The 12,450-nt window shown below is 36.3% G+C and overlaps 2 protein-coding genes across 2 annotated transcripts; both read right to left on the bottom strand.

Moving 5' to 3' along the window:
• Positions 1–501: 501 nt before the first annotated feature.
• On the bottom strand, positions 502–1,443 carry LOC128053724 (olfactory receptor 4K13-like). The gene has a single exon (XM_052646119.1). The coding sequence runs from the start codon at positions 1,441–1,443 to the stop codon at positions 502–504; it is 942 nt and encodes a 313-aa protein (XP_052502079.1).
• Positions 1,444–7,723: 6,280 nt separating this feature from the next.
• LOC128053723 (olfactory receptor 4K13-like) lies at positions 7,724–8,665 on the bottom strand. Its single transcript, XM_052646118.1, has one exon. The coding sequence runs from the start codon at positions 8,663–8,665 to the stop codon at positions 7,724–7,726; it is 942 nt and encodes a 313-aa protein (XP_052502078.1).
• Positions 8,666–12,450: the final 3,785 nt, after the last annotated feature.

The following is a 12,450-nucleotide window of genomic DNA, read 5'->3' as shown; positions in this document are numbered from 1 at the left end:
ATCTGCAAGGCAGAGAGCAGTGTTGTGTGATAACCATGTATGTGTTTTATGTTTTTTAAACATTCATGAGGGTTCCCTTGAATTCCAAGACAAGGAGGTAAAGGAGGTAATGAATGCAAGCTTATTTATGTATTACATTTGTGCTAAGAATATTTTCCAATAAAATAAAAAGATACCTTAATATTCCTCACATTTTGTAAGGTGGAAATTTAATATTATTTAACATTTGATTTCAATTATTTGAAGAAATATTTAAATGGTCTTCCCTGGTGTCTCAGCCATTAGAATCTACCTGCCAGTCTAGGAAACATGGGTTTGATTTAACCCTGGATAAAGATGTCCCAGAGGAGGATTTGGTAACCCACTCTATGGACAGTGGAGCCTCTTGGGCTGCCATTCATGGGGCTGCAAAGAGTCGGACAACACTGAGCAACTAAACAATAACAATAACAACCCCCAAATTGCAGAGAACAAAAAACAATCGTATACAACAGACAATATTTAGGGGTTGAGCCAGGAACCAATATGCTGGTTGCTCAGTCTCTTAATGGCTGCCTTCATTTCCTGATTCCTCAGAGTGTAAATAAGTGGATTAAGGAGAGGAGTGATGATAGAGTAAAACATAGAAAGAAATTTATCTACAGAGTAACAGTTAAATGGGAAAGCATAGATGAAGATGGCAGGGCCAAAGGAGAGAGTGACCACAGTGATGTGAGCAGAGAGTGTGGACAGAGCCTTAGAGGATGCACTGGAGGAGTGCTGCCAGATGGTGACCAGCATGACAACATAGGATATGAGCAAGAGAATGAAGCAGATCAGGGACAAGAGCCCACTGTTCACGACCACCAGGAGCTCTAGGATGTAAGTTTCAGTGCAGGCAAGCTTGATGACCAGGGGGAGGTCGCAAAAAAAGCTGTCCAATACATTGGGACCACAGAAGGGCAAACCCACCGTAAAAACCATCTGGCTTGTAGTATGGATGAGCCCAATCACCCATGAGAGCAGTAGAAACCCAGTGAGCACCCTGTGACTCATGATGGTCTTGTAGTGCAAGGGTTTGCATATGGCGACATACCTGTCGATGGCCATAGCTATCAGAAGAGCCATCTCTCCACCCCCAAAGAAGTGCATAAAGAACATCTGGGTCATGCAGCCCCACCAGGAGATGGTCTTGTGTTTTCTAAGGAAGTCTGAAATCACTTTGGGAGTTGCAGCAGAAGAAAGACATAAATCAAAAAATGATAAATTTGCCAGAAAGAAATACATGGGGGAGTGAAGATGGTTATCAACTATCACAGAGATGACAATGAGGAGGTTTCCTACTATGATGGCGACATAGACAAGAAAGAAGATAGCAAAAAAGGATACTTGAGTTTCTTGAGAAGCAGAAAGTCCCACGAAAATGAACTCAGAAACACTTGATCTGTTATTCAGGAGATCCATTCATCCTTCTGCAGAAGCTTTCTGAAAAGGAAAGCAAACAGTATGTGATAGGGACTAGCAGGTCAGGGAATCTAGTCTTAATCATCCTATTTCTTATTCAGAAAAGTAACCCTTTTTATAACATGACTGCTTTGTAGATATGTTATAATTGGAGATATCTTACAGAACCACAAGACCATAAAAGTGTGGTGGGTATGAAACCAACTAGATTACATTTTTCTCTTGGTTAGTGCAAGTCAAGATCAGGTAGACATTGAGCAAACTTGTCTTCTTTAGTGTTCAGCTCCAGATCACACTCATATAACCACTTAATTTATTAGAGTTTTCAAAAGCATTAGGGGAATAGATTTTTTCTTTTGTGGGTTTCATATAATATATTTACTGACATATTTTCTTACATCCTACATTGGTGCTTCCATGGTGGCACAGTGGTAAAGACTCTGCCTGCCAATTCAGGAGATGCAGGTTTGATCCATGGGTTGGAAAGATCCCCTGAAGCAGGAAAGGGAAAGCCACTCCAGCATTCTTGCCTAGAAAATTCCACTGACAGAGGAGTCTGACAGGCTATAGTCTATGGGATCACACAGTCAGACATGACAGAGTGAAAGAGCTTGCATACACTATGTAGTAAAATGTGTACCATATTAAAGAGATACTGCTAAAGCTGGATGGAAAGTGAAGTTGCTCAGTCGTGTCCGACTCTTTGCGACCCCGTAGACTGTGGCCCACCAGGCTCCTCTGTCCATGGGATTCTCCAGGCAAGAATACTGGAGTGGGTTGCCATTTCCTTCTCCAGGGGATCTTTCCGACCCAGGGATCAATCCCAGGTCTCCTGCATTGCAGGCAGATGCTTTAACCTCTGAGCCACCTGGGAAGCCTGAAGAGGACTAATGATGAGTATGACTGTGACTATATTATGATAGAAAGTTGAATTATGAGACAGCTATATAATAGTTAATGAAATTATTGAGATTTTAGATTTGAATGACTTAGATTGACTCTCAAAATATCAGATGTTCATCTCACTTATTTGCCTAACTCTTCAGTCTATGTGGTCAGACAAGTAAGTGTATCTTATTGGTGCATTCTCAGCCAATTGTTACAAAATTGAATCAAATGACCATTTTAACTGATATTTCCTTTCAATTCATATATTTTCACATATAATGAGTCTATAGAAATACCAAAATAACCATCATTAAGACTATAAACTAGTGAAGATTCCATGGTACTCTTGTTCAACTTGTCTGTCTTAAAGAGTTGTAAGGAGTAAGGGGAATACTTTATCATTGTGATTCTAAACTCAAAAAAGTTAATGATGTATTGTTTGAGCAGAGTAGTATTTTCAGGTTAATTTCTTATCCTCTTTGGACCTATGTGCCTCACAGTAATCTACCTTAAGTTTCATTTAAATGACATTTAACCTTGTCAAGGATAGATAGACTCATAATATTGTGTTACTGACTGAGGTGAACTCAGCTAAACTAAATTAAAAAAATTCAAATACACACTTACACGGAAGGGGAAAAGGTCAGTGCTCAGTCCACATAAAGTTACTTATTTCAATGCCTCCCCTGCTTATCTGATTTTAGATACATTTTTCAAATCTTATTCCAGGCTTGTTGATCATCTTCAGTGCTTTTCTGGCCTTCTTCAGAGCCTAGAGCCAAACCTAAGGCCAAAATGAGAACACAAAATAGGGTATATTTGATAATCCATGTACCCTTAGCCTTTCCATCACACTGTTTAAATGTTAGAAGTACAGTATATATAGTTAACCATAATGAACACTTAATTATATCCATTTATGTGTGTAAGTTTACTTACATTAAGACACACGTTTGATCATAAGTGGCCCGTACTCTAACCATTATGCTTGACTTCATCACTCTGAGTAGCATAAAACTTCTTGTTTTCACATAATAATGGAATGGAAAATGAAAATCTATATTCTTCTTTGTGCTTTGTACTCTTACCACAAGACAATGATTTTATCTTATCCAAGCTACAGTCTTGGATGGCTTTGTTTTTCTAAAGTTTGCAAATAAATAGATTTATAGGTACAATGAGCTGGGCAAAGACAATATCTCAGACAAGGTGATTTCTCTCAGCTTTTTTTTAACCAATTAATATTTGTTTAAATATATGGCTATTTTCAGACTGTTAGAAGATAGTTGTATATTCCTCTCTAAAATTTCTGACAAGCGTAATGATAGCATCAGTATTTTGGAAGTGGTGACTTTCTATGATTTTTTTCAAGCCATGAATCAGGCGTTTTATCCTTGCAGTTTTCTTAACTCTCGTTCAATAATTGCATCCCTAGAAACAAATATGCAATTTTCTCTACACTATGCAATAATTCAAAGTCTGATAAGTATAACCAGTCTGATAAGTATAGCCAAACAATTTAAGCTTGCCCAGATCCTTTTTCTATACACATAAATTATTTAGCCCGGATTGCTGTATTATTATCTTAATTCCCTGTAAACATCATTAGACTGACCTTTGTATCTTTTTTCCATTTTTATAAAAATCAATTTTTTTCCAGTTTAAGGTCTCCTTTCCCTCCCTTCTTTCATTTATTATTTTGACATTTGAATTCATCAGTATGGACGGACACAGTTACATTGCAAATGAAATTTGTGATAGGTGTGGTATATAGGCAGGAAAATATGTCAGGATTATGTAACCTACCTGTTGGACTTCAGAGGTAAAGTCAATATGAAATCCTGAATGCTTATCTTCATCATCCAAAGATTTTCCTCTCTGAACTTCAGAAGACAACAGTATATAAAAGTATCCCTTGATGGGTGACATAAAGGAGAAACCTCATTTGATTGTTTCAGAGTCCTCAGAGACTGGCCATAAGAAGTAATTGGGATTGTTAAAAGACACTTTTGCCACTGCAGAACATAAGAAATATTTTTTCACCTCTCAAATTGACAATACTTTAAAGATATCAATAAATAATCAAGAAAGTATTGAAAGATATCACTAGCTGTGAATTGTGTTTTTTAAGATGATGTTTTGTCTTGGCTGTAGTTTCTTTTCTACAGTAAATATTTATGATTGTTCTATTCAGGCAAAATATGAATATTCAGTCGATAATTTTAATTCCAAATCTTATTAAAAGTGAACTTTTCCCATGTTTTAACTTTAATCTCTTGGAATTTATTGATAAAGGATGTGAGATAATTATTTATATCATTGTAATTAGATAAGTTAATTCCACTGAATTTTATATTTCTTTTTCCATTTAAAGATATGTGTAGACAAGTCTGCTTCAAGCTTACCTATTTTTCTCCTTTTTTAAAAATAAACTTTATTTTTTATAACATGTTTAGGTTCATGGCAATATCGAGAAAATGGTATTTTCCATACACATGGTATTTTCCTTCACACATGCATAACCTCCCCTATTATCAACATCTTGCACTATGGTGCATTTGTTACAAATGATGAACCTACGCTGACATATAGCTGTCACTCAAAATTCATACTTCACACTATAGTTAACTCCTGATTGCACATTGGATGGATTGGGACAAATCTATAATGATATATAGACATTATTATAGAATCATATGGGTTAATTTCATTGTCATAAAACCCCCTCTGTTCCATCTAGTCTTTCTTTTTCCCCCCATTCACTGATAGCTAGAGACCTTTTCCCTGTCTCCATAGTTTTTCCTTTTCCAGAATGTCATATGATTAGACTTATGCAATATGTAAACTTTTTAGATTGGCTTTTCATTTATCAATATGCATTTTTCTCCAAGCTTTTTCATGGCTTCATAGCTCGTTTAACACTGAATAAAATTCCATTGTCTAGATGTATCATAATTTATTTAACTATAAGCCTACTGAAGAATATCTTGGTTGGTTTCAAGTTTGGATGCTTATAAAGAAAACTGCTCTGAACATCTGTGTGAATTTTTTTCTGGATAGTTTTCAGTGCATTTGGGTAAATACAAAGGAACATAACTGCTGAAGCATACTGTAAAAATATGCTTAGTTTTGTAAGAAACCACCAATTGTTTTCTGAGGTGGCTGTACCATTAGCATTCCCACCAGCAGTGAATGAGAATTCTTGTTTCCACATCCTTGCCAGAACTTGGTGTCACTGGTATTCTGGAATTTGACCATTCTCATAATGGTATAGTAGTGTTTTATTACTGTTTAATTTGCATGATCCTAATGATACATGATGTATGACTTCTTTGGTGAGGTGTTAGTTAAGGTCTTTGCCCATTTTCAGAATAGCATTGTTTATTTTCTTATTTTGAGTTTTAAGAGTTCTTTTTATATTTTGGATAGTGGTCCCTTTCGGATATGTATTTCACAAATCTTCATCTGTGGCAAGTGGTTTCATTCTCTTGACATTGTCATTCAGAGAGTAGCATTTTTTCTTTTATTTTAATCAATCCAGCTTACCAATTCTGTCAGAGGCTGTGCCTTTAGTGATATATCTGAGAAGTCATTGCCTAACCCAAAGTCATCTAGATTTCCTCCTATGTTATCTTCTATGAATTTTATAACTTTATATTTTATGTTGAATTCTGTGATCTATTTTGAGTTAATTATTGTGATGAGTGTAAAGTTTCTGTTTAGATTTTTTTTGTATGTGAATGTCCATTTGTTGAAAGTCTATCTTGTGTTACATCTGCTCACTTGTAAAATAAGTTGACTATATTTATGTGGGTCTATCATGTTCCACTGATCTACCTATTCTCTCTCATATTGTTACCACAAGTTTTCATTTTACTCATTGTATTTTACAGTGCCTTTTAATATCAGGAAAGATATGTTGATGCTTTAGTCATTCAGAATTTTCTTAGATATTCTGTATTTTTTAATGAAATAGAATTATTTTCTGAAGTTAAAACAAGTCCCAGTGGGATCAATCAATGCAATATTAGAAACTCATGATAAACATAGGAAAAATGAACAGCTTTACAAAATTGAGCATTTTTATCCCTAAAGAATTTATGTACTTTTAAATCTGTCATCTTTTATAGCTTACAACAAAGTTTTATCATCTTGATTATATGAATAATGCAAAATTTTTATTAAATGAAATGTTACATATTTTGTAACATTTGTTCCTATAAAGTAATCTTTTTCCTTAACAAAAATAGAGTCATATGAAATGTTATTATGTCTATATAACAAGCAAATGTCAGCACACTGAAATTTGATTTTTAATTTTATTTTTATAAGGAAATTCATAGACCACAGGCAGTTGTATCACAGGCAAAAATCTTCTTTACCATATGAAGGCTCTTTGAGAGAGGAAGAGATGGGAGAGGCATGAAAGCTGTGAAGGAAAGAAGGTAGGGAGAAATAGAAAAGTGCAAGAAGAGAGACAAAGAGGCAGAGAGAAAGGAGAAGGAGGAGAAGGCTCTTTTCACCATATTGAAAGCTCTTTATAGATGAATGGCAATTAATTAATGATTAATTAGTGGAGTTGAGTGGTCATCACTCTAAAATTTTCAGATTTTGCTATGTCCTTTGTGTAAATCTTTCAGAGGTTAAAAACTTTTAATGTTCAAAATATTTTAAAAATTCAATCATAAATATCTGAATTTAGTTAAAAGAATATTAGCATTCAAGCTGTCAGGTATAGCAAGATACAATGAGCAGTTTATGATTTTGATCTTCAATATTTCAGATAATATAGTGTTGAGAAAACTATTTGGGTTGCCAAAGAAAGTTTTGAAATATTATTTTCTAACTACATGATATATTCTACTAAAGATGATTAGCTTATTGAAGCTATACAGTGAAAAATTATTTTTCAAATTGTCATTCAAATCATAACTCCTCTGTGAAGCTTCTATATGGTTGACATATATTGGTAAATTAATACCTGGTAAATTACTACATACAACATGAAAACTAAAAGTCACACTAAACATGATATAATGTGTTTTCATTAAAATTTCATATTTTTATAGATTGATTCACTCAAATATTTTTATAAGAATAATTTTATTCATGGATTTTTATACATAAGAAAATTTATATTATTTAAATATTTACTTATAATATTTTTATATATACCTAAGACTCACTACCCCAAATATATTGCCCTGGAGGAGGAAATGGTAATCCTTACCAGTATTCTTGCCTGGAAAATCCCATGGACAGTGGAGCCTATTGGGCTACAGTCTATGGGGTAGCAAAAAGTTGGACATGACTGAAGCAGCTTACACACAGACACACACACACACAGACAAATAGCAGAGAACATAAAACAATTGTTTGTAACAGACAACATTTAGTGGGCGAGCCCAGCACCAATATGCTGGTTGCTCAGTCTCTTAATGGCTGCCTTCATTTCCTGATTCCTCAGAGTGTAAATAAGTGGATTAAGGAGAGGAGTGATGATAGAGTAAAACATAGAAAGAAATTTATCTACAGAGTAACTGTTAAATGGGAAAGCATAGATGAAGATGGCAGGGCCAAAGAAGAGAGTGACTACAGTGATGTGAGCAGAGAGTGTGGACAGAGCCTTAGAGGATGCACTGGAGGCGTGCTGCCAGATGGTGACCAGCATGACAACGTAGGATATGAGCAAGAGAATGAAGCAGATCAGGGACAAGAGCCCACTGTTCACGACCACCAGGAGCTCTAGGATGTAAGTTTCAGTGCAGGCAAGCTTGATGACCAGGGGGAGGTCGCAAAAAAAGCTGTCCAATACATTGGGACCACAGAAGGGCAAACCCACCGTAAAAACCATCTGGCTTGTAGTATGGATGAGCCCAATCACCCATGAGAGCAGTAGAAACCCAGTGAGCACCCTGTGACTCATGATGGTCTTGTAGTGCAAGGGTTTGCATATGGCGACATACCTGTCGATGGCCATAGCTATCAGAAGAGCCATCTCTCCACCCCCAAAGAAGTGCATAAAGAACATCTGGGTCATGCAGCCCCACCAGGAGATGGTCTTGTGTTTTCTAAGGAAGTCTGAAATCACTTTGGGAGTTGCAGCAGAAGAAAGACATAAATCAAAAAATGATAAATTTGCCAGAAAGAAATACATGGGGGAGTGAAGATGGTTATCAACTATCACAGAGATGACAATGAGGAGGTTTCCTACTATGATGGCGACATAGACAAGAAAGAAGATTGCAAAAAAGAATACTTGAGTTTCTTGAGAAGCAGAAAGTCCCACCAAAATGAACTCAGAAACACTTGATCTGTTATTCAGGAGATCCATTCATCCTTCTGCAGAAGCTGTCTGAAAATGGAAGACAAACAGGGTATGATAGGGACTAACAGGTCAGGGAACTTCATATTTACATAAGCATTTTGCCTTTTATTCAGGGAAATGACAGTTTGGCAGTAGGACTGCTTTGTAGGTATTTTGCAGTTGGAGGTACTTCACAGGACCATGAGACCATAAAAATGTGATGACTATGGACCAAATTAAATCAAATTTTCTCATGGTTAGTGCAAATCAAGTTCAGTTAGACACAGAAAACGTGTCTCCTTTCATGTTCAGTCCAGATCACACTGTGTAGAAACACTTAAACTATTAGAGTGACAAAGGAGAGTTATAAAAATCTCCTGGAGGTAGATTTTTACCTTTTGTGAATCTCAAGAAGTATATTATGATATCCTCAGTATGCAGTAATAAGTTTACCTTACTAAAAAAGATATTATGAAGACCAGTTCAAGCCTAAAGCAACATGAAGAAAATAAATAACAAAAATTATAACAAAAATTAAATGTGGAATTCAGAGAAAGATAACAAAGGAAACCAGTGAAACCAAGACCTGGTTGTTTAAAAAAAAAAATGAATTAAAGCAATGATACTCTAAATAGGCTAAGAAAAAAGAGAAGATGCAATTAAGCAAAATCAGAAATGAAAGAGAATTCATCACTACTGGTCTACTCATCCTATAAACATTATGAGGATAGTAAATAACTCTAGAAAATAAATAAAAAATTATTGCCAAAAATCACATTATGTGCATTATGCTTCCTGAAGTATATTGATTAACTTTCTATTGTTGATAGAAAGTTAAGTATTGAGACAGCTCCATGGTTTACTTAGATCAAACCCTATTCATTTACACCTGAAACACCAGATTAACTCTCAAAAGTGCAGATACTCATTCACCTATTTTCCTAAATATTCCCTTTATGTGGCTATGTAAATAAGTTTATTCCATCTGTGCATTCTTACCCTGCATGCTGCATGCTGTCACTTCAGCTGTGTTCAACTCTGTGCGACCCTGTGGACGGTAGCCTGCCAAGTAAGAATACTGGAGCGGGTTGCTTTGCCTTCCTCCAGAGGATCTTTCTGATCCAGGGATATCAATTGCATCTCCTGCATTAGCAGGCAAGTGTTGCAAAATCCATGACCATTTCTATCTGATATTTGCTCTTTGACTCACATATTTTCATAAATACAATGAGTATGTAGAAATACCAAAAGTACTGTTACTAAGATCATGAGCTAGTGATGTAACCAAGGTAGTCCTGTTCAACTTTTCACTCAAAGAGATGTAAGGAGCAGGGTGACTGAATTGTTTACAATTGTGCATCTAAACAAACAAGCTAAAAGTATGATGAACTGTTTGAACAGAGTAGCATCTTTGGATAGTTACTTCTCACCTTCGAAACTGTTTCCTCTCATTGATTTTCCTTAAGATTTCTTTAACCTTTAACTTTGTCAAGGATAGACAGAAGTCATAGATATCGTAGTGCTGATTGAGGTGGACTCTGCTAAGCTCAATTATTTTTAAAAAATACAAACAAAAGGAAAAGTCAATATTTCATCTACATAAATTCACTTATTTCATTGCCTCCCCTGTTGATCTGATTTTAGCTCTATTGTTCAAGTTTAATTACAGGCTCAGTGATCATCTCTAGTGCTTTTATTGCCTTTTTCAGAGCCTAGAGTCAGACCTAATGCCAAAAAGAGAGTAAAATAGAGTATATTTGATTATTTGTGTACCTTTAACCTGTTAATCACACAGTACAGTTTTCAGAGACACAGTATATCCTGTTGACCATAATGAACATTACATACACTTAGGTATGTAAGATTAATATCAGTGAGACACACATTTGATAAGTGGCCACACTCTAACCATTATGTTTGACACCATTACTTAGAGTAGCATAGAAACTTCATTCTTTCACGTGGTAGTCAGATAGAAAATGGAAATCTTTGATATGTGAATCATCATTCCTTCTTTGTGCTTTGTACTCTTAATGCAAGACAATGATTTTATCTAAGCTACAGCCACTGGATCTTCTGTGTTTTTCTGAAGTATGCAAATAAGTAGATTTGAAGGTGCTCATTGACTTGGCAAACATCACATCCTAGACAGGATGATTCTTCTCTCTCTCTCTTTTGTTTTCTACAAACTCAGTTCAGTTCAGTTCAGTCACTCAGTCGTGTGCGACTCTTTGTGACTCCATGAACCTCAGCATGCCAGGCCTCCCTGTCCATCACCAACTCCCGGAGTTTACCCAAACTCATGTCCATTGAGTCAGTGATGCGATCCAATCATCTCATCCTCTGTCGACCCTTTCTCCCCCTGCCCTCAATCTTTCCCAACATCAGGGTCTTTTCAAATGAGTCAGCTCTTCACATCAGGTGGCCAAAGTATTGGAGTTTCAGCTTCAACATTAGTCCTCCCAATGAACACCCAGGACTGATCTCCTTTAGGATGGACTGGTTGGATCTCCTTGCAGTCCAGCAGACTCTCAAGAGTCTTCTCCAAAACCACAGTTCAAAAGCATCAATTCTTTGGTGCTCAGCTTTCTTTATAGTCCAACTCTCATACCCATTCATGACCACTGGAAAAACTATGTTTGTTTAAATACATGGCCATTTTCAGACTGCTGTCACTGGATAGTTTGTCATAAATTCCTCTCCATAATTCTAAACAAGCATAATGAAAGCATCAGTATTTTGTATGTGTTGAAACTCTATGATTGTCCAAGCCATGAATCAGGCATTTTATTCTTGCAGTTTTGTTATCTATCTCCCTTAAAAAATAACTGCATCCCTAAAAACAAGTATTCAAATTCCTCTATATTATGTAGTAGCTCAAAGAATAAAGTCATTTAATCTGATCAGGGTAGCCAAACAATTAAAATATCTTGAAAACATAAAAAAGAATAATTGTTCTCTAAGAAGTTATTCTCTAAGAATAATATTCTAAGAATATTTCTAAGAATATTATTCTCTAAGAATAATTTCTTTGGCCTGGATTGCTGCCTTGCTGCTGCTGCTAAGTTGCTTCAGTCGTGTCAGACTCTGTGCAACCCCATAGACGGCAGCCCACTAGGCTCCTCTGTCCCTGGGATTCTCCAGGCAAGAAAGAATACTGGAGTGGGTTGCCATTTCCTTCTCCAATGCATGAAAGTGAAAAGTGAAAGTGAAGTCGCTCAGTCGTGCCCGACTCTTAGCGACCCCGTGGGCTGCAGCCCACCAGGCTCCTCCGTCCATGGGATTTTCCAGGCAAGAGTATTGGAGTGGGTTGCCATTGCCTTCTCTGATTGCTGCCTTGCTGCTGCTGCTGCTAAGTCACTTCAGTCGTGTTCGACTCTGTGAGACCCCATAGATGGCAGCCCACCAGACTCCGCCCTCCCTGGGATTCTCCAGGCAAGAGTACTGGAGTGGGTTGACATTGCCTTCTCCGATCGCTGCCTTAATTCCCAGTAAATATGATTAGAGTGATTTTTATATTTTTTCCACTTATATAAAGATAAGATTTTTTCCAGTGCAGTTTCACTCTTCAACCCTCACCTGTTATTATCTTGGCATTTAATTTTGTCATTTACTGACACATTTATATCATAAATGAACTAGCGTGATAGGTGTGTTGCGTAAGTAGAGTAACACATCAGGATTATGTAACCTACCAGTTGCACTTGTACTTTAGAAGTAACGTCACTATGAAATCCTGAATGCTCGGTTATTATCCAGTGATTCTATTTTCTGCTCTGGACTTCAAACTGCTCAATATATAAATGTATCCC

The sequence above is a fragment of the Budorcas taxicolor genome, chromosome 10 (genome assembly GCF_023091745.1).
Source record: "Budorcas taxicolor isolate Tak-1 chromosome 10, Takin1.1, whole genome shotgun sequence".
NCBI lineage: Eukaryota > Metazoa > Chordata > Mammalia > Artiodactyla > Bovidae > Budorcas > Budorcas taxicolor.
Note: the sequence above shows the minus strand (reverse complement) of the source record. Positions and strands in the feature narration are given on the sequence as shown.

What these genes read in the sequence shown, in the direction of transcription:
- LOC128053724 (XM_052646119.1), bottom strand. Translation starts at nt 1,443, where the DNA reads ATGGATCTCCTGAATAACAGATCAAGTGTTTCTGAGTTCATTTTCGTG.
- LOC128053723 (XM_052646118.1), bottom strand. Translation starts at nt 8,665, where the DNA reads ATGGATCTCCTGAATAACAGATCAAGTGTTTCTGAGTTCATTTTGGTG.